General features: G+C 42.5%; 1 protein-coding gene across 1 annotated transcript; it reads right to left on the bottom strand.

Moving 5' to 3' along the window:
• Nucleotides 1–1,007: 1,007 nt before the first annotated feature.
• On the bottom strand, nt 1,008–17,730 carry HAPSTR1 (HUWE1 associated protein modifying stress responses). Its single transcript, XM_048064645.2, has 4 exons — nt 17,274–17,730; nt 16,339–16,419; nt 12,074–12,349; nt 1,008–4,419 (listed from the first exon to the last, which is right to left on the bottom strand). The coding sequence occupies exons 1-4, from the start codon at nt 17,491–17,493 to the stop codon at nt 4,175–4,177; spliced, it is 822 nt and encodes a 273-aa protein (XP_047920602.1). The 5' UTR covers nt 17,494–17,730; the 3' UTR covers nt 1,008–4,174.
• Nucleotides 17,731–19,316: the final 1,586 nt, after the last annotated feature.

The raw sequence follows: 19,316 nt of genomic DNA, 5'->3' as shown, positions 1-19,316 counted from the left end.
AGGGGGCCCAACATGAGACAGCAGAAAGCATCAGGGTCACTACAGAGCCAGTTCTTTGTAAGCTGTCAAAGAGTTCAACAGCCTCCAACTACCCTTCCCTTCACCCTTCCATTATAAGGAGTTATATGCACACAGGGAAAATCAGAGAGAGGTGTTAGAACAGTTACTAACAAGTGCCAGCACCTTCCCCATTACCTTCAATAACCAGAGGACCTGGAAGGAGAAAGTCACAGGGCCTTGTGGCTTCCCCAGATAACCACATCAGCCCCACCTGGTGCAGTGAATTCAGTGGAACAAGCCAGGTGTACATTCCCTAATGCTGCCAAGAGTTACTAGCTCTAGGCTAACATTGGAAAGACTTATTAGGACTCACTTAAAAATATTTTTAGGTCACCCCTAGAACATATAACTGTCTGTAAGCTGGAAAATTGGAAAATATTAACATTTTTAAACTTCAGTTCCTGTAAAATAAAGCTTCCCTTAAAAATTAAATTCAAAGGCCTGCAGGTAAAGCAAGTGGAAAAACATTTGCAGGTTTAGGGACTGCCACATAAAGCAGAAAAAGCTATTATGGCACCTAATTTCACACACATCCAAAAAGTCCCCTTGCTAGAGAAAAGCTGTACTACTATAATTAATATCACAAATTTCTAAAAAAGTTAAGTTGCACATTTTTCCTATATATGTGTGACATAGGAACTCCGCAAAATTCCTTGTGCAAATGCAAACAGAACATCCCAATTCTTAAGACTTCTTAAGACTTGGGAGTTCATAAGCAGCGTCTATAAGAGAGCAGCTTGTGATCCAGGAGACAACGGAAAGCCTAAGCACAACTAGTTTCAGCATAACTAGCTTTGAACAGCTACCACCATCAAAACGCATTCCTAAAGAACAATTCTACTCTGCAGAAACAAACCTGACTCATACTAATCTTCTGCTGTGGGTTTTAATCTTCTGGTTTGGGGTTTTCCGATGGACTATATTACTCAAAATAACTACAAGCAGCCTTAACATTTGTATTTATTTTTTTATTAGGTTTATTATGACTTAGAGTTTCTGTTACTCCAGCTGGGTAAACCACATTTGAGTAAGTTTAACTGCAGGACTTCAGTTTCAGCCAAAATCATTTTTGCATTACTTTAATTGTAATATAGCTTTAAATTTAACATTTAAAACTTACTTCATCAATAAGCAAGCCAAACTCAGTAGCTTCAGTGCAGGATGTACTGTACGTAACTTGCCGCACATTCATGTTAGATTTGATGTACATGGAGAAGAGACCGGTCAACTATACGATTCATAGAAGAAAGCAAAATAAGCACCTTTTTTTTTTTATAATCAAAAGCAGTTCTCAATTCAATGTTTCTTACATAAAATCAACTTGCTTCTGGCTCCAGGAACTACAGTTTGGATAACAGCAGAATGCTATTTTTCCATGTCAATTTTCTACACTAGCACAGGAAATCTTTAAAGCAACAACAGGTACTTCAAAGCAACAGGTACTGGGCTTTAACTTTTGTTGTCTTGAGACAATCTGTCCTCCCTATGTTTATCAGGTAAATAAATGCATTTTTGATCGTTGTGGCAGGGGTTAACAGAGCAAATAACTGGGACTACAATGGAAAAAACAAAACAAGTTCCCAAATACTTTAAGGTACAAGCAAAAGTATTACTGTAGCTAGTTTAATGTTTTCTCTCAAAAAATGGCACAAACAAATAAAAATCCAGATAAATTTTGTTTTAAATGGTGCTAGACTGAAATAATGCTTCAGAGTATTAATAGGATTTATTTAACTGCAAGAAAGAAATAATTGAAAAGGCTCTGTATATTTGGGCTAGACCAGAAGCACTGTTGTATTTTAGTTCATGTATGCAGCACTCTGATACCAGTATGTTACCTTTACTATACATAATAGTAAAGTGTTAGAAGCTGCAGAGCATAAGCATCTTAGCTGTACAAGCCAGTTAATGAATAAACAGAATAGATGAATGGTTTTCACACGTCCTTTATGTTCACAGTTCCAACCTGTGATTCTCCTTTTGAGACAATCCTTCTCTCAGCCAAATAAATAAAAACATTTAGATACTATCTTATTTATTTCAAAGTCCCAGTTGAAAATGTAGCCTCCAGATGAATACTAGCTTTATGCAGTATTAGTATTTTACATAAAGTCTTATGAATCGTAGTTATTAGCAGTAACTGAAAGTAATGTATACTGAGTCTTCAGGTGATGTGCAAGTTAAGCTATTTAACACACATGGGGAGTTTTGAACAGTTTTTACTATCTTGCTTTGGAAAGATCTTACATTTGCCCCATAAACTACAGAACCTCTAGCTACAATATTGTGCAACTTTGTGCAACTGTTGACATCTTTGAGAGCTCCTCAATGTAAAGAGATTTGATGGAAGCACCACAAAGCAAGGAAATCATGCTCTTAAAGAGCCTTGAATTCTGAGAATTTTAAACACATCATTGCTGTCCTGCCTTGACTGCAGAACACCAATGAAAGAACATCAGGGTAAAAAGGAACAAGACTACAGTTAAGTCTGCCTCAAACAACAGGGAAGATAATACGAAAAAGATCTGACTCTACAAGCACATAAGCAGAAGTCTTGAAGAGCCGTATATTAACAGAGCTCAAGGTGCCTTAACTTAGCTAGAACCAGAATTTAGTATTGTGGATCTAGCATAGCTGTATTTCATCTAAGAGAAATCAGCATATGCTTCCAGTTAAGCATGCATACCACCTAACTAAATACCCCTTTCTCAACTTGCAGGTTTGGATCTCTTCGTTTTTTACTCCTCCTGTATTATCCCCTCCTTTGGCAGAGATTCAGAGGCACTAAAACCCAGCAGTCTCCACCAAAAAGGAAAGACTTCTTGTAGCTATATAAAAGTTCTTTGACATATCCTTCCCCATTCAGAAACTGATTTGCAGCTGATCAATCTTGATCTCCATTTCAGTTTTAGATTATGCTTAAGTTATGGCAGCCAGAGTTTGATCCTATGAATGTAAGCTCAACACAAAAAGAAAGCCATTTAACCTTTTTAATTCAGCCTTACAGCATGTTTATCCAGAGCTTTTTTAATCAACTTCCAGTTTTAAATTATTTTCTTAGCACTTTACAGAACCTATGTGCCTCTCCCTCCCAAGGGAAATAGCATCACACAGACCCTTAAGTTAGTCCAAGTTTCCACATGACCAGAAGTCTTACTTGTTAAGAGAACACCCCTTTTCCAACTACTCCCCCACACTCCCTCTCCTCCCACCCCTCCCCAGCAATGGGCAATTACTTCACAAGAAATGTAAAATGGGATATGGGTGTACACAAAACCTACCCTCCACTAATACTGAACAGAAAAGCCTATTTTCCAATTACAGGACATCTTCCTCTAAATTTAGGTCAGCACTGGTGCAGTCTGCACAAGGATAATACCAATAAGTACATATATTTTCCTCAAACTGAAGATTTAAAAGCCTATGAAGTTAATTGGGGAAGTTTAATATTGCTACTTCAGAGCACTAAAACACACAAAGTGAATCCAATAAAGATCTTGTACTGATTCAATATTAAGTATTAATTGCATGACCATCATAGCACCTCTTTACATTATCACACAGTCACCAGAATTATCAACTGCTTTTAAAACTAAAGAGGGTACAGTCCAATATTTATAACTTGCACACTGTTACTATAGAGAAACTAGGTGCATGGTACAGTGCTGCAAAAATGGAAGCCTGCAGTTTTGACAAAGATGCCAAGTCATGTTGTAGACAATTTCAGTCAAACTGGCAATACTGTTTAAGCAAATACTCAACACAGCAGGAAATAAAGGACAAAAAAAGCATTCTATAACCAAATAAACATCTGAAATTTCCTTTCCCTTTAAGAATACAAGTAAGGTCACTTTTAGCCTTGGAACGGATACATGTTCGCCTATGATGATCTTGCTAACTACTACACAATATCTGATGTCCTCTGCTAAGAATATAGTTTAAGAAAGCCGCAGTAACAAGAGGCATCTAACGTAATATCTAAAATTTTTTATGGCAATTATTGAATTCGTCTTAAACAGTGAATATGGGAAGATGGCCTCATGTTTCCTTTTCAATAGTACTCTGAGGATCAAGTGGCTTTCAAGCAGCATGGTGGGTTTGAAATTTTTGCAGTTTAGATCATTCTGTTGCGTTTATGAGTTGGTGAGTCTGTAATGACATCGCCACACTGGGCTGAGGTACGCTTTCTAGTTCCACCATTGTCCAAGTGGAGTGCCATTTCTTCTGATATGAAAGTGTTCAAATCAACATCATGGAGTCCATTTCTCCTTCGACTAGCATTGGAGCCACTGCTCACGTGAGTAGGAGAGCCTGGGGTACTTGAGCGAACACTTATACTAGCCATTGCACCACTAAGACCTGGGGGGAAAAACAGAAAGAGCATTTAGGTCAAACAGTAAAGAAAGTTAATTTCCTGTGTGTAGAAGGGATGATACTGAGTTAACTTAGTGATACATTACAGGCACTTCATTCTGTTCGTACCACACCTACTTATTTGAAAGCCAGAACACCTTCCCAGCTTTTAGTGCATCTAGAAATCAGAAGAACCACTTTTTATGACATTTAAAGTGATCTTACACAGCAGGTTGTAACAGCACACTACAATAAATGGTAGCTCCATAAGCAAGTGACATGCTATTCAGTGTGTACATACCACACGGACACACTGAAGTAGCCTGTTCTGAAGGCTTCAACCTAAACCATTAGTTTCACAGAAGGAGTCTCCCTATTAGGGGCTTATTTACCAAGTCCCCTTAATTCTAAAGAAAATTGCAGTATGACAGCAGACTGTACATACATTTGCACAGCAACTCATTTCAATAATGAAAAACTATTTTAGGGCTACCACTATTAGCCAACACATTAGCATTCAGAAGAGCATTTAACCAGAAAAGCAAAACCATATGTCAAACCCCCAAAATTTACTACTGGCAGTTCTGATCTAAAACAATGTCACAACAGGTAACCTGAACATAAAGCAAAGCAACAGCAGCGTGTTAGTGTTTATTTTTCTTGTTTAAAAGAAATTTCTTGTTTAAATCAGCATGATGTATCTACATCTCTTCAGTAACATTACTATTACAGCTTAGCTAGCAAGAGCATGACATTCCAAAACAGAGTCAGGACACGCAAGACTAACGATCCTCCTCTACTTGGAATTCAGGCTACACTTTAAGCAAGAACTCAGTATCTTCACTGTCCTAACTGCTTCAAACCAATATTAAAGAGTACAAGTCTACTAGCCCTAGAAAACTACCAAAGCAGGAATTGTGAGAATGACAGAACAAGATGTAGATCAGTAGAATGTTCTAGCAATAAGAACAAGCAAATTAAGTTCTCCAATAGGTTTCCTTATTAGTAACCCTGAAGACCTTGAGCTCTTTGAGGTCTTCACCAGTCACAAGTACCCTGTACCTTTGTCCAGCCATCACACTCTGAACTGTGTGCACTGCCACATTATATGTGGTCAGCTAGGCAACCAGCAGTCACATACTGACAAATAAAGCCTAACCCAACCCTACCTATTAGCTGCCAATAGGTCAACCAAGTGGCTCCAAAGGCTCTGTGAAGCTCAGCTATAGAAGCTACCTTATACACAAGCTCTGCTTTGGGGTTAGGAGAAATTCAGTTACCTGGAAGAACAACTGACAGAACAGCTTGCATGCTGCATGTTTCTTGACTAGATGAGCCACATTCTAAGTATTAAAGTATTAGAAGTATGCTTTGAAAGTCTGATATTCCTATTCTTTACTAGAGCTAGGCTGTACTGCAACAAATGCAGCACACAGCATACACTCCCTCAGTCAGCATGCATTAGGTTAGAAAATCTCCACTGTTTCAGATTTGCTCCCTGAATAATTTTGCTATTAAACAAACCAGTCAGAAATCTGACCACTTGTCAAGTTATGAAATAGCACCTTAGACTACTATCTACAGTACACAGTCAGTATCTCCTGACAAAGTTTAAGACAAAAAAAGCCACTAGATCAGTTGCTAGAAACCTCAGGTAGAAGATAAATGGCTTCTAAACCCAGCTGCAGTGACAGCAGGTTGATACACAAGTCAGGATAGGGCAGATCCACCCATTTCACTCTATTGTACATGAATGCTGAATCAACATTTAAAGCTCATTCTTTCAGTATTACAGGATGTACTGTGCATACTTAGAAGCATGTTTTAAAGCCTGACTAGAATTCTATAGTCATCTGCCATCTACAGTGGCAGACAGTACTGCAGAAAGTACTTGAAGAACAAAAATTTTATTAAAAGCTAGTTCAAAATAGAGGTTTGTTCTTGCACTCCCAGCATTAGGGTTGAGCTCAAATTGGAAGTGATGAGAAGAGGCTCATATATACCTACCAAAGAAATTAAAGCTGCTAATTCGATGACAGATACCTAAGCAAAAAAATGCAAGTGTGCAAAACTTGGAGAGGTTACAAATCACTGCACAATTCAAAGACAGCAGCAAGTTTAATTTCAACTGATGTAACATACATTAGAAAAGCATGAGTTCATCCTGTACATTTCAGTTGGAAAAACAACTCTGACAGAGGATGGATGTTCTGACAATTTCAAAGCCTAGTTTCAAAGCCTTTGTGAAGACTTCCCCACACTGATTCCAAACAAAACTGCTCTGAACACACACGTTCAGTACTGTTACTTCCACTGAGAATCAACAGCTTACACTACTTCTATCAGTCATTTACTATTGTTATATGCAGCTCCTAATCAAATGGTCATTGTGTTTTTTTAATCAAAAGTGTATTCTAAATTAAACAAAAAACTGACCCGTGAGGTAAGAACATGCTTAGGCACCCAAGAGCTGTTTTTAAATAGAGCCTTATCAAGTACAGAGCATTTTAAAACAATAGATACAACAGTCAGAATTAAAAGACATATCCAATATGCTGCAACACATTCTAAAACACACTGACAAGGTTTGCAAGCAATGCCTCAAGCAGATATTTGCTCTTCAATATTTACATAATACTGAACCACTGCAAAGTTAAATTCAAAGCCAGCCTCTAGGAGACTATTTGGAAGGTAAAGGCTTCAATCAAACCTGGTGCCAAAGGCAGTAGAGTCATTTTGATTTAGTTTCTACAGAGATCAGAACTTGAGGACATTATACCATACTTCTAGTTACTGTTTAATTTTCCATCTGGTACAGGCATTTAGTAATACTGATGTAATAAGCAAGTCTTCACTTAGTACACTAAAATTGTTAGTCTGAGTCTGTTGTCTCAGTTACTAGCACTTACCATATTACATAGCACTACGAACACATCACAGTTTAAGACCAAGCAATCAAACTAATATGGGAGAGTCAAAATTCAAGGCATGTACTGAAACCTCAAGTTGCCATTTCATGGAAGCAATGTCTTTGAAGACACTCAGCAATGCAACTGAAGAGATGTTTTTGTTGACAGAGCATCTTTTTGAAGCAATGATACAGTTCATTTCTTCTAGTAAAAAAGTGGTCATGTAAAAAAAATCAATCCATTTATTGAGAATTATTCTGAGAAAGTTTTCAATGTATTCCAGCACATCCACCAAAGCATTTAAACATTTACAGCAGTAAAGGAAGCAGTAATATATATACACTAAGTAAGATGACGTTGTTAGCAACACCATTTCACAGCCTCAAACTTCTATACTGTGATTAACAGGACCTAATCACAGGCACATTAGTTTTTGTCTAAACAACAGGACAGATTCAAATAGCTACTAAGGCTTTCGTTCTTTCATTACCCGATGCTTACCTCTGAAGTTTCCCACTTTCTATATTAGAAATCTTTCACTACAGAGGCTTTTAAGAAACATGCAATTCTCTCCTTTTTAAACTTTAAAGAACTGTATGCCATATCCAAAATATTTTGCAGTATTACTTACATTCTTATTCCTGCTCTTCCTTTTATCACAAAAATCTACTTGCATCTGAAAAATGTATCTAGATCATTTTATAACACTACTAGGAAAAGCAATGTAAAAAAAGCATGGCTCACACTGTCACACTGCTTATGACTTCTCATTTCCAGTTATAGTACATATTAGCACTTAACTGAAGCTTTATGAACTGCAAGCTGAAGTTTTACCTGCACTATAACCATGTCCACAATAAGTTACTTCAGGTCACTACCAAAGGATCACACCCTGAGTAACTACTGCTCAGCACAGCAATATTAACTGCTGTTTTCCAGATGTTTTAATCAGCAAGTATCAAAAAGGAACATCCACAGCAAGTGCAACTAAAGCAGGAGTTAACCCAAGATACATACAGAACAGAACACAGATCCTTCTCACCCTTCTATGCTGTACTTCTAAATGACTGCTCATAGACCAGCTTTCAGCAGTACATAACACAATCCTATGATAGGCATATACAGAACCTTCATGCCAATTTAAACCCTATGAGCCTAATCTGAACTCTGCCCTCCCATCTCAACTTCCACCAGCTATTTCTTCCCCACTTTTCTAAACAAAAGACATTCTACATTGCAATTTAATATTTCAAGACAAGACCTCATGGAAGTTTAGGGTTTTAAAGAAACCAAGCCACACACTTCCACATAGAATAAGGGTTAGCCCCACTAAAGGGAGCGAATTAATGATATACATCAACATTAAAGCTAATGAGCAAAAGCAGTAACACTCCCACACTGTGCTGTTGACCCCAATGCATCATTTTTAGTATTAAGTACACTGCTTTTCAATATTGCCTTCCTAGGCTTGCTTCACATCTTGCTCATATGATAGCACTTTCTCCCATTATGCTGAAAGACTAGTTCATAGAGCATGGATCACATCCCAGATTAAAAACAAGTATCATTTACAAGCAGAATGTGGAGAACGACCAGCACATGGCATGCAGTCTTGCAGACAAACATAGCATGTTAGCTGTATCAAGGCAGAAAGTGACCAGGCACATGTCAGCTTTGGGGAATTTTATTATTGTTAGCTCAATTTGATTGAATCTTTATTTGAAAATCTTCTTTTACAGAACTGGGATACATTGATACTCATTTAGGAAGTACATAAAAATGCATCTACACCTATGCTAACTGCAAGAATGTTTTAGGGTTAAGTGTGAGATAAAACTCAAGTTTGAAGAGCTGAACAAAAATATTTTTCACTATCACATCTAAAAGTTGAATGACATTAGATGCAGTTCCTGAAGTTTCAGAAAAACCCACTTGGACCTCGGGGTAAGAGATCATACATTACATTGAGCTAACTGCTAACTGCTAACTTCCTTAAGATCTGAAGAGTTAGTCTTTAATAATGAGTTTCTAGCCATACTTGATTTCAAGGGTACCCTCCAGTACACCAATAATGGAAAGCTAACACTACTTGCCCGAGTTTACTCTCTCAAGGGTAGTTAGTTCCAAAAACTCATCCTACAGTACCCATAAGTTACACTACAGGATTTCAGTAACAGGTCCAGTGTAGTTATACTGGTGGAGTGAAGAGGTAGATCACATACTATAAGCTTTTTCCAAGTATAGCTTGCCTTAACATTGTTTTTAGCTACTGTAAGGAGTCTTCCCCAAATATCACAAAATTAAGTTTTGCTTTTGAAATCCCTAGCTTTTGTCAAGAAAGCCATTAACCATCTTGCTGAACTACAATATAAGCCAGATAAAACAAGGTTTAAGACTGAAGAGGCAAGGTTAAAAATGCAGTTTTAGAAGAAAACTTTCATGTGCAGCTACAGCTTAAAGCTTCACAGCTTATTTTGTGTCTTAGATGCATGCTCATCTGTTTCATTTAAAAAGACCTTGCTTGAAACAGCAAGTTTCAGTATCACCCCCAACCATTTCAACCCATCCCTGCTACCAATAGAGGAAATACTCCACTTCCACAGGAAACTTATCAGCATAAAAAGTCTCTCCCTTACACAGTAGCCAAAAACTCCGCTTAAAGCCTTAATCCTGAACACTTGCTAAGACTGCTACTCCCTTCCATCAAATTTCCTCACAATGCCTAGAAGCAGATCACATTTAAACAGCCTGACAAAAATGCACATGCACAGCCCTACAAAGTACTTTAAATTATGAACACCTGCAGATCATTCACAGGTTTCAAAGATCATAATAGTTCTGAGATGACCAATGATAAATAGGAAAATAGTTCAGGAGTAATTTGGTCACTACTTCCCTAAAGGGCAGGAAGTAGAGGTAGGAATGCTCAATGCACTCAATGTAAGCAATAACCTAAAAAAATTATGGGGCCCAACACAGGCTTAGTCACTAAAGGACTAGCACAAAAAGTAAGAAAGACCAGATATAAACTGATATTGGAGAAAAATTAATCCAGATGACAGACATGTAATCTTGTCAACCACCTGATGGAGAATACACTTCCAGCCCCTACAGTGCATTACAGGGCAGAGAACTTCCCGCAGTGCTCATGAACCTTACTTCTTTCATATTCCATTAACTGTTCCTTCAGTTCTGTGACTTCCATAAAATACCTCTATCAAGCAGATGCTAAGAAACAAAGACATGAAACAAGGACCTGCTCTAAGGAACCTTCTTTGGAAGGGGGGTTGGACCCAATGATCTTTTGAGGTCCCTTCCAACCCCTACAATTCTGTGATTCTGCAAAAATAACTATACCAGTGAAAACACAAGCTGACTCTGCTTGAGAGAACTATCTGCATTGATAAGCATCTGCCTAGCTTACTCTAACCCAACAGCAGCCTTTAAAGCAAGCTGCACGCAAGATTTAACTATGGTTTCAGTAAAGATTTTTCAGAAGGCTGCTTATCGCTTTGTATCAGGTGAAAGTCAGCTTCTGCAGCAGTTGTCTTCATGAAATCAGCTTAACCTAGTGAATAAGCAGTACTGGTACACAATTCTCTAACCAGCCTCCAGTATGAGAAGGAAAACTGCCAAATACTACATGACCGGGTGGCAGCAGCATGCTTCATTGAAATGGCAACAGAGCAGCAAACAATACCAGAATTAGGCTGTCACCTAGACAGTAACAGTGTCTGGCTTATGTATCTTGAAAAACTGCCACAGAGCAGAAGCGAAGACCGCATTTTCAGGAATCCACTCATCTAGTTAACTCATTAATTCTATTCCCACTGAGGATTAGACAGTAAAGATTGTTTATTTTTCCAGAGTTATTATTTCTAGAGTTTCAACTTTAAGTCTTCATGAATGGTCTAACTATTGGTACTTCAAGGTATCTGCTACCCTTTAGCATTTTTTAGAAGACAAAACACATATGTGAATTGCTTTTCACCTTAAATACATTTTATCACTTGCAAGGAAAAAAGTTCAATGCAGAACTAGCTACTGAACATCCTTATCTTAGAAAAGGCTACACCACCAACATTGCTGATGACAGCAAGGAAGCTCAGTGTCTTTGAAATTCTCTCATACTAAGACAGGGAACTAGAACTCAGTTCTGAACAGGACTCTTGCAGTGAGGTGAACCTACAACACCCCTTTCCCAGTGCACTTCTTGAAGCAGAAGACCACTGTATTAACCTGTGCAGAACAAAAAGGACACTAGAGTGAGTTAAGGTTCCCCAAAGACAATTCCAGACATTAGATTACCTCCCCTACCCCACAGATCTGTTACTTGCTACTAACCAAAACTTAATATTTAACTAGTTGCTAGCACAGGATTATCATTTTCCAATAATTCTGTTTACTTTAACACTGGTATAAATGCCAAGTCTCTTCGTGCTTCAAAAATGCTACCAGAAGTTGATACTTCATTCTACAGCTCTGAACTCTGTTAGGATCCAAAATGCATTTTCATACAGTCCATTTTCCTCATTCATTCAAAATGTGACAGTGCAACTTTTTAGTAACTAACAAGCCTTATACATGCAAAACTGTTCTTAGAGAATTGGGTAAATACCTTCAGCTGGAACACAGGTACATGACATGACATTAGGACACGAACAGTGACCAAGAGCCAAAGCATAAGAGGAAGACACTTTAAGAACCCCCACCCAATTTCAACCAAGTAGTATTGAAAAAGTTACTATTACCATGCAGAGCTATGGCTTCACGGAAGGGTTGCAAATCAGTCTCTACAGATGAGCTAGTTTCTGTGGAAGTAGCTCGGTTAGGGGATACTACAGTCAGTCTTGGGGGAGCTCTAGTATTTCTTGGAGGAGGAACTTTTCCACATAGGAAGCTGATCAAGTCTTCTCTACGAATAGTTCTTCTGCGTTTTTTAACCCAAGCTAACACATCCTTATTCCGACGCTGATAGCCAATCTGAATTCCTACATCAAAGCTTCGCTGATGGGCATCCACACTCTCTGCAAGAAGACAGAAAAGTATTCTTAGCACATGTTACAAGTGAAACAACATATAGCATGGTACACCACTGATATGGCTTCCTGTCAACCATAAGCATTAAACATTTCTTCTACTTGTCACTATGGAATGATGCATATTAAACCTAAACAGAATATTAACAAAAGGAGTTCCCCTTCCCACCCACCATTACAAGTCAGAAAGTTAACAATCCAAACACCACAGAAATAGCAGATTTGCTATACTACATGTCAACAGTACAGCACTATTTAGGAAATCATACTGTATTAACATTAAAATCAGAGGTGGTCAGTCTGAAACAGGTACTTAACAGACAAGCATTGGCTTAAGGAGCAGCTGCATGTTTTGACTGCATTCTTGAAGTAGATCAGCAGTTATAAAAACACACATAAATGAATAACAGATTTTCTCAATTCCAACAGAAGGAACTTTCAGAAAAGTCCAATTTCTTTAGAGTCCCTCTAATTTAATCTAAGTTTTCTCTGCAGAAACAATTTGCAGGATACCATAGTTTTCAAAAAATTTAAAACAGTATCCCCAATGATTTTCCATTAGGCAGCAACATTCATGAAGGAAGTCGAGTTTTCTTTCCCTACTTAGACCCCATTAAAAGTTTGATACACAGAAACTTGAAATGTGCTACTTGTAATTAAACCTGCTACAAAAAGCAATTTAATTCTCCATTCATGTTAATGGTCATCTGTGTACAAAAGTACACTTCACCTCTAAAAGGCACTCCTAAATTATTTGCATTACATTGCTTTCAAACTTCAGTAAGTACATTTCTGGCTACTAGTTTAAGAGCAAGAAAATTTCACAGAAGAGTAACAGGTGGGACAAGCCATATTTCTCTACTCAGTAATGCCTATCTTGAGATAGATTCATCAGAGCTTTGCCAGCAACTATTTCAATTTTATAGAAGCTGCCACCATGTAAGCTCATGCTCCATTAAAAGCAAAATAGTATCCACTCCAGTTCCACTTTATTTCCATATTTTTTTAACCTGGCAAAGCTAATTAAAATTGCTTTTTATATTCTTGCATTACTAATAAAGTCTAATGTAATACTGTTCTGGGCAAACAGCTTTTAAGAAATTTAAGAACACCTGTCCGAGACATTGGTTTTACAGGCAAACTGACTTACACATCTAACCTAGTTCTCACATACAAAAACAATAATCACATAAAATGTTTAAGAATGGCATTTAAGTCACCACTGCACAACCCCCAAAAGACAGCACTAAAACCAACACTACTGAATGCTCTCCAAACAGAATACAACTTACCAAGAGAAACATCTCAAACTGATCATATTTTAAAAGCCACAAGGCTTACTGTAAGCTGTACAGGTACACTGAGAACATTAACACATTACTTCCATGCACTCTTTAATAGAGTATTTTTCCTTATGCTGCTTTGTAACCAAGGGACTAGAAGACTTACAATTGCTAATTCCTGTCAAAGCAATGGCAACATGACAGATTACTCCTCCAGCCATTTTATGCTCCACAGCATCTAAGACTCCAATGCACTAGTAAAAGCTACCCTAACACTTCAGAGCTAGTTTGTAAACTGACAGCATTCCTTTAACACCTCCCTGAAATACCTTGAGAAAAAAGCTGGGCTCTTTATTTCTTAGGTTATGTCAACAACCTGCTCTTCTTGTATACAAGAACACTTGACAAAGGGCTAACTAGAAATTGTTATGAGGTCAAACACTGACTACTGATGTACCCTGGACAAATTTCAAGTATTGTTACCCTGGGAAAGATTAGACTTGCATTAAAAGCTACAGCTGCTTTGTTTACAAAGTTCAGCTGGCAAAATATACAAGCAGTCAAGCTGCCTACATTTTGCAATTATGAAGTACTAACACCACCAAAAATACAGCATTTATTAATAAGGTAAGCAATAGGCTCAGAAAGTCATTCTAATGACTAAGACTTTCTACATTGCTCTTAAGTTGTAAACCCTACCTTAGAAAACAAACCTTCACTTCTTTACTGCCACCTGGAAGAAAGTCTGGTGTCTTTCAGCTAGGCCTCGATCACCAGCACCATCCTGAGACTGGCAATCCAAGACCTTCACACTGCAGTACATTGAACTTTTAATCTATTTTGAGGAAAAAATGCTGACATTCAAGATACCATGGCATCCTCCTTACACATTGTTCCTTGTGTTGCTACTGTAAAGTTTTGGATGCCTCAGTTAGCAAATCAGAAATCTGTTGATGGGGCAAGACAGTTTGCAATGCTTAGCCACACCAAGTAATTCTACAATGCTTTGTCAAAATTCTTTCAAATCGAACACTACCGAGTATGTGAGAAGCCACAGGATAATTATGAGCAGTTTATCACTGAAGGCAAATTCACTTTATGGAACTCCAACTTACAAGGTATGACATCGTCTAGATGGTTCTAGACATGTTCTCAAATATCTCCACTTGGGAGGTTAAGTGAAAATTGGAAGACTGTAGTATTACTTCAGCTCTGAGACCATTTTAAGGGAAGATTTCCAGAGCTACTTTTTGAAGTATTAAGTCATACCTGGCTGAAGACAGCTTCCTACTTGAATTCTAGTTTCCCTGATCCTTGACAAACCACATATTCTTCCATTAATCACATTATTGCAGAAAAAATAGGCCTCATTTTGCCTATAATGGAAGTAATCAACTGATTTAAGCAAAAATAAGCAGCCTTAGACTTCGTAGCAAGAATGCTGTAAAGGCCAACGCAATTTGTGAAATAGACAAATATCCACTGCTACTCTGGCTCCATGCTCAAGTGACTGGTGTCCCAGGCCATGTTTTACTGACCAACTCTTTCAAGCCGACTTTGTGCTGTTACCTGATGTGCTGCCCCTTTATACAACCTATCACATGTATACAATATTCACATGCACTTTTTGCAGGAGTCATGTCTCTACCAGTGAGGGTTATTTACTTACATTGACTCTTTGCTTTCCCCACATCTGTCAGAAACTTGATAAGCCATCACAAACATTACTAAATTCAGTTGTTTAAAGCAATTCCCACAAACCAGGAAACTCAAGACAAGCGAAAAACTTGCAGGATGTACAAGTATTAGTGTACAGACCAAGAAAAGAACACCCCCAGAACTCAAAACATGGAAAACATCCATCAGAAAAACAAATTTGGAACTTAGCCTATGTTTCTTCCCAATAATGGAAGACAGTAATAATGGGATTCACTTTGTGCCAATTCAAGCCTCTACTGAAATCATTTCTGTACAATCTTTTGACCAAATCAGAAGCCACTGACTGATTCTTCTGCAGCAAAGAACTCTTATGTCAACCCAAAGAACAGCAGAGTTCAGAAGCAGGCCTTGATCAACAGAAACACAGTCAAACAGCACAAAAGCACAGCCATGTACAAAGTGCATTCTTATCAAAGCTTTGGCTAAGATTGCTTTCTTATAGACACCCTGGACAGTCATTACATGATTCAGGTGCTTAAAATAAACTGGGAGGCTTATTTAAGAAGCCTCACTGTCACAAGAACAAATTTTATTTTCGCCACAAAGCAACTATGCAGGACTCTGCAAACACTAAACCTAACTTATACTTCACCACAGATATGCATTTATCATACTGATATCCCAACATTTAATACACCATGAAATACATGATATGCAGGAAATTTAAGTACTAAAGAAGCTATTGCACTCTTCCCTTGAATTCACAAACAAATTAAGAACATCCTTTTTCAAGGGTCTCAAAATAAAACAGCTTTTAAGTTGTTAATCACTAGCATCAGGCAACAGAAAAGATTCAACTACTGTCAGCTAAAGTGGCCCTGGGAAAACTTGCAAGATTCAGGAAGCAGTCTCGGGTTAGATTTTATCAGCATGAATAAGAGACATTAACAGTCCCTATTTATGAGTAAGCCAAAGCAGGAGGCAGAGTGGGACTCAGCAGGGAGGGCTGCTAGGGCAGCGGGAGCAGCCCCTTACCTTTGTAGAGGTTGGTGACCGCAGTGGCTGCATTCTGGAAGGGGACCCAGAGGGAGAGCCCCGGCTGCTGGCACACCCGGTCTGCAGGGAGGGAAGGACACACGCTGTTTATTTTGGAGTCACCAACTCCGAACGGCCATGTTAGGTTTCGCCATTTTGTTCCACCTTCCGAAGGCAACTCTGGAGCTGGGCCGGGAAGGGCGGACCGGCTGCGGCCCGGACCGGGACACCGGGCACAGCGGCGGCAGCGTCCGCAGCCCGCCGGGGAAGCGCTCTGCCCTGCCCCCGCCCGCAGCCCCCGCCGCACAATGGGGCCGGCCCCTCACTTCGCCATTTTGTCGGAGCCTCTTCCCCGGGCTGGGCGGCAGAAGCCGCCGCCGGCAGGGCCGGCCTCCCCCCCACCCTCCCGCCCCCGCAACTCCCCGGCTCCTCCGCGGGGCTCGCCCCCGCGGCCCGGCACCCTCCGGCCGCGGCCCCCCGCCGAGGCCGCCCCCCGCCGAGGCCGCCCTCGCCCGGCCGCCCCGGGGCCGGCGGAGCCCCTCCGGCCGTCCCCCGGAGCCGAGCCCCCGGCCAGGCCGCAGCAACCGGCCCGGGCCCCTCCGCTGGGGGCCGCCACGGGCGCTGGCCGGGCAGCAGCCGCGGCTCGCCCCTCACGCCATTTTGTTTTCCCGGCTGCCTCTATGGACGGGCGCGGAGCCCCGGGCCGGAAGCCCGCTCCCCCCCCTGCCCAGGCCGCTGCGGCCGCCGCAGCCCCTTTGTGGCCCCGCTCCCAACCCCGGTGCCCCCCTCCCGGCCCGGCCCCGCACCGCCGGGCCCGCCCGTCCGCTGTGCCCGGCCCCTACCCGGCCTCGCTCGGGGCCGGCCGCCCCCTCATCCCCGGCCCTGCCGCCACACCACCCCACCCCACCCCGCGGGCGCCCCCCGTCCCCGCTCACCCTTGTAGAGCTGCGCCACGGCGGTGGCCGAGTTCTGGAAGAGGTGCCAGAGCTTCTGCTGCTTGTGCTCGGGCTGCGCCGCCGCCTCGTCCTGCAGCTCCGGGGCCAGCGCCTCCTCCTGCTCGGCCTCGGCCAGGCACTGCCGCTCCCACTTGCTGAACCAGTGCTCGGGGCCGTGCTCCTGGATCTCCGCCTCGCCCTCCTCCTTCTTGTCCTCCATCCTCCGGCCGGCTCCGCGACCCCGCCAAGCAGGCCCGGCCCCGCCGGCCGGCCCCGCTCGCCTCTTCCTCCGCGCCCGGCCCGGCCCTACCTCACCCCCATGCTCCCGGGCGCAGCCCGGCCCGCTCCGTCAGTCGGCTGCACACACACTGAGCGCCGGCGCCGCCCCGAGCGCAGTAAAAGCCCGGCGGAGCCGCCCGGAACGCGCCGCCGCCCAACGCCCGCCCCGCAGCGCAACTGGCCGCCGTTGCCCCGGCACCTCCGGTTTGAACGGCAGCGCCTCGTTCCATTGGCTGCTCCGCACGCCCATCAATGCGTCGCGTCACGAGGGGCGGGGACGGGCCGCAGATTGGTCACGCCGTCACAGACTCGTGCGCAGACGTCGCCGGCCGCCAGGCGCAGGCGCAGTGGGGCTCCCTCCCTGCCCCCCCTCCCCACCCAGCCGTCGGCCTGGCCTTGCCCCTCCCCCTGGCGTGAGCCCTGAGGCGGCTCCGCCCGCGGCCGCCCCTCGTCCCCCGCCGGGACCGCGGCCGCGAGTGGCCCCGGGGTGCCTGAGGCGGCGGCGCGGGGCTGTGAGGGCACGGCACGGCAGGGCAGGGCAGGGCGGTCCTGCCATCTTGGCGCCGGAGCCTTCCCCGAGCCGGGCGAGGCGTTGCCCCGCCTCGGGCTTACCCCGGCTGCTGGCAGTGACAGGCGGCCGCCTCCTGACCCGGCGGCGGGGCACGTCCCCGCTCCACACAGCGCCGCCGCCGCCCGGCCCAGGCGCTACTGCCCCGGGGAAGATGGCTGCCGGGGCGGCCCGGGGCTGCTGGCCGGCCTTGCTGCACCGCCGGGCCGCGGGGGGTTATCGTTGTTCATCGTACGTTTGCACTGTGTGAGACACAATTCCAATAAATTATTGACAACCTGAGTTTCTTTGTGTCTAAGCCCCTCATTTACTTCACACTCTTCAAAATACAGCTGTGGAAATCACATTCATGTCTTAACTGCTCAAGTCACACTAATGCCCCTCCAAGCCCCTATGCAAGACAAGCCATGATTTTCTGTAGAAATGCTGATTAGTCGGCAGGCACATTGTGTTCCCCTCTCTCTGTGTCCTCTGTAAAATACTTGGAGCTCAACAAACAGCTCCAGTGACAGAGCAACTGACATAACGCAACGCCCTTACGTGCTCGGAATGGGGGATCCCGTCACGGTCACAAGCCAGTACACGTTTTTAAGGTACAGCCCGGTTCAGCTCTGCGCTGTCTACCCTGAAAGTGCAGCACTGTGGGAATTGTAGTTTCCAAGAGCTGCCGGGGAACTGCTGGCATTGCTGCAGTGCCTGAGGAATACAAGTGATGAAATTTCCTCAGCCCAGTGAGGAGAGCTGGAGGAAGATGCCTGAATGTATGTGTCAGAGCGAGGAAGGAGGAGGATGACTTCAGCAAGGTGCTCTGTCTCCAAGGCAGCCTGGCGAAGAACGAGCAGTGAAGTCAGCAGATTGAGGAGCTTTCTCCAGCATGAGGCTGGATGGGACGTGGTAGCTTCTGGCTTCCTAAGAGAAGACTGGGTTTTGTGCATGACTGAGGTGAGGCTGGCTGTGGATTCAGTAGGGGAACGAGAGAAGTACAGTGGTGATGCAATTCCTGTGAAGCCTCCACCCACTCCTTTCAATCACAAAGAAAAGAAGCTTATATCTGAAATTGTACCTCAAATATGCACTCAAGTGAAGAGGGAAACTGAGCTAGTTACTGCATCTTAATTTTAGCGCAAGCATGATACCCATGGAAGTATGTAATTCCCTATTCTGGAGCTGGAGATGTTGATACAAGCTAAATATCA

This window comes from Anser cygnoides, chromosome 15 (assembly GCF_040182565.1).
Source record: "Anser cygnoides isolate HZ-2024a breed goose chromosome 15, Taihu_goose_T2T_genome, whole genome shotgun sequence".
NCBI classification, from domain to species: Eukaryota; Metazoa; Chordata; class Aves; order Anseriformes; family Anatidae; genus Anser; species Anser cygnoides.
This window is presented reverse-complemented; position numbering and strand designations above follow the sequence as displayed.

Coding starts and splice junctions, on each gene's coding strand:
- HAPSTR1 (XM_048064645.2), bottom strand. CDS start 17,493: ATGGAGGACAAGAAGGAGGAGGGCGAGGCGGAGATCCAGGAGCACGGC. Junction 16,420..17,273: donor CGTGGCGCAGCTCTACAAGG/GTGAGCGGGGAC, acceptor CCCTCCCTGCAG/ACCGGGTGTGCCAGCAGCCG. Junction 12,350..16,338: donor GGTCACCAACCTCTACAAAG/GTAAGGGGCTGC, acceptor GTCTTCTTGCAG/AGAGTGTGGATGCCCATCAG.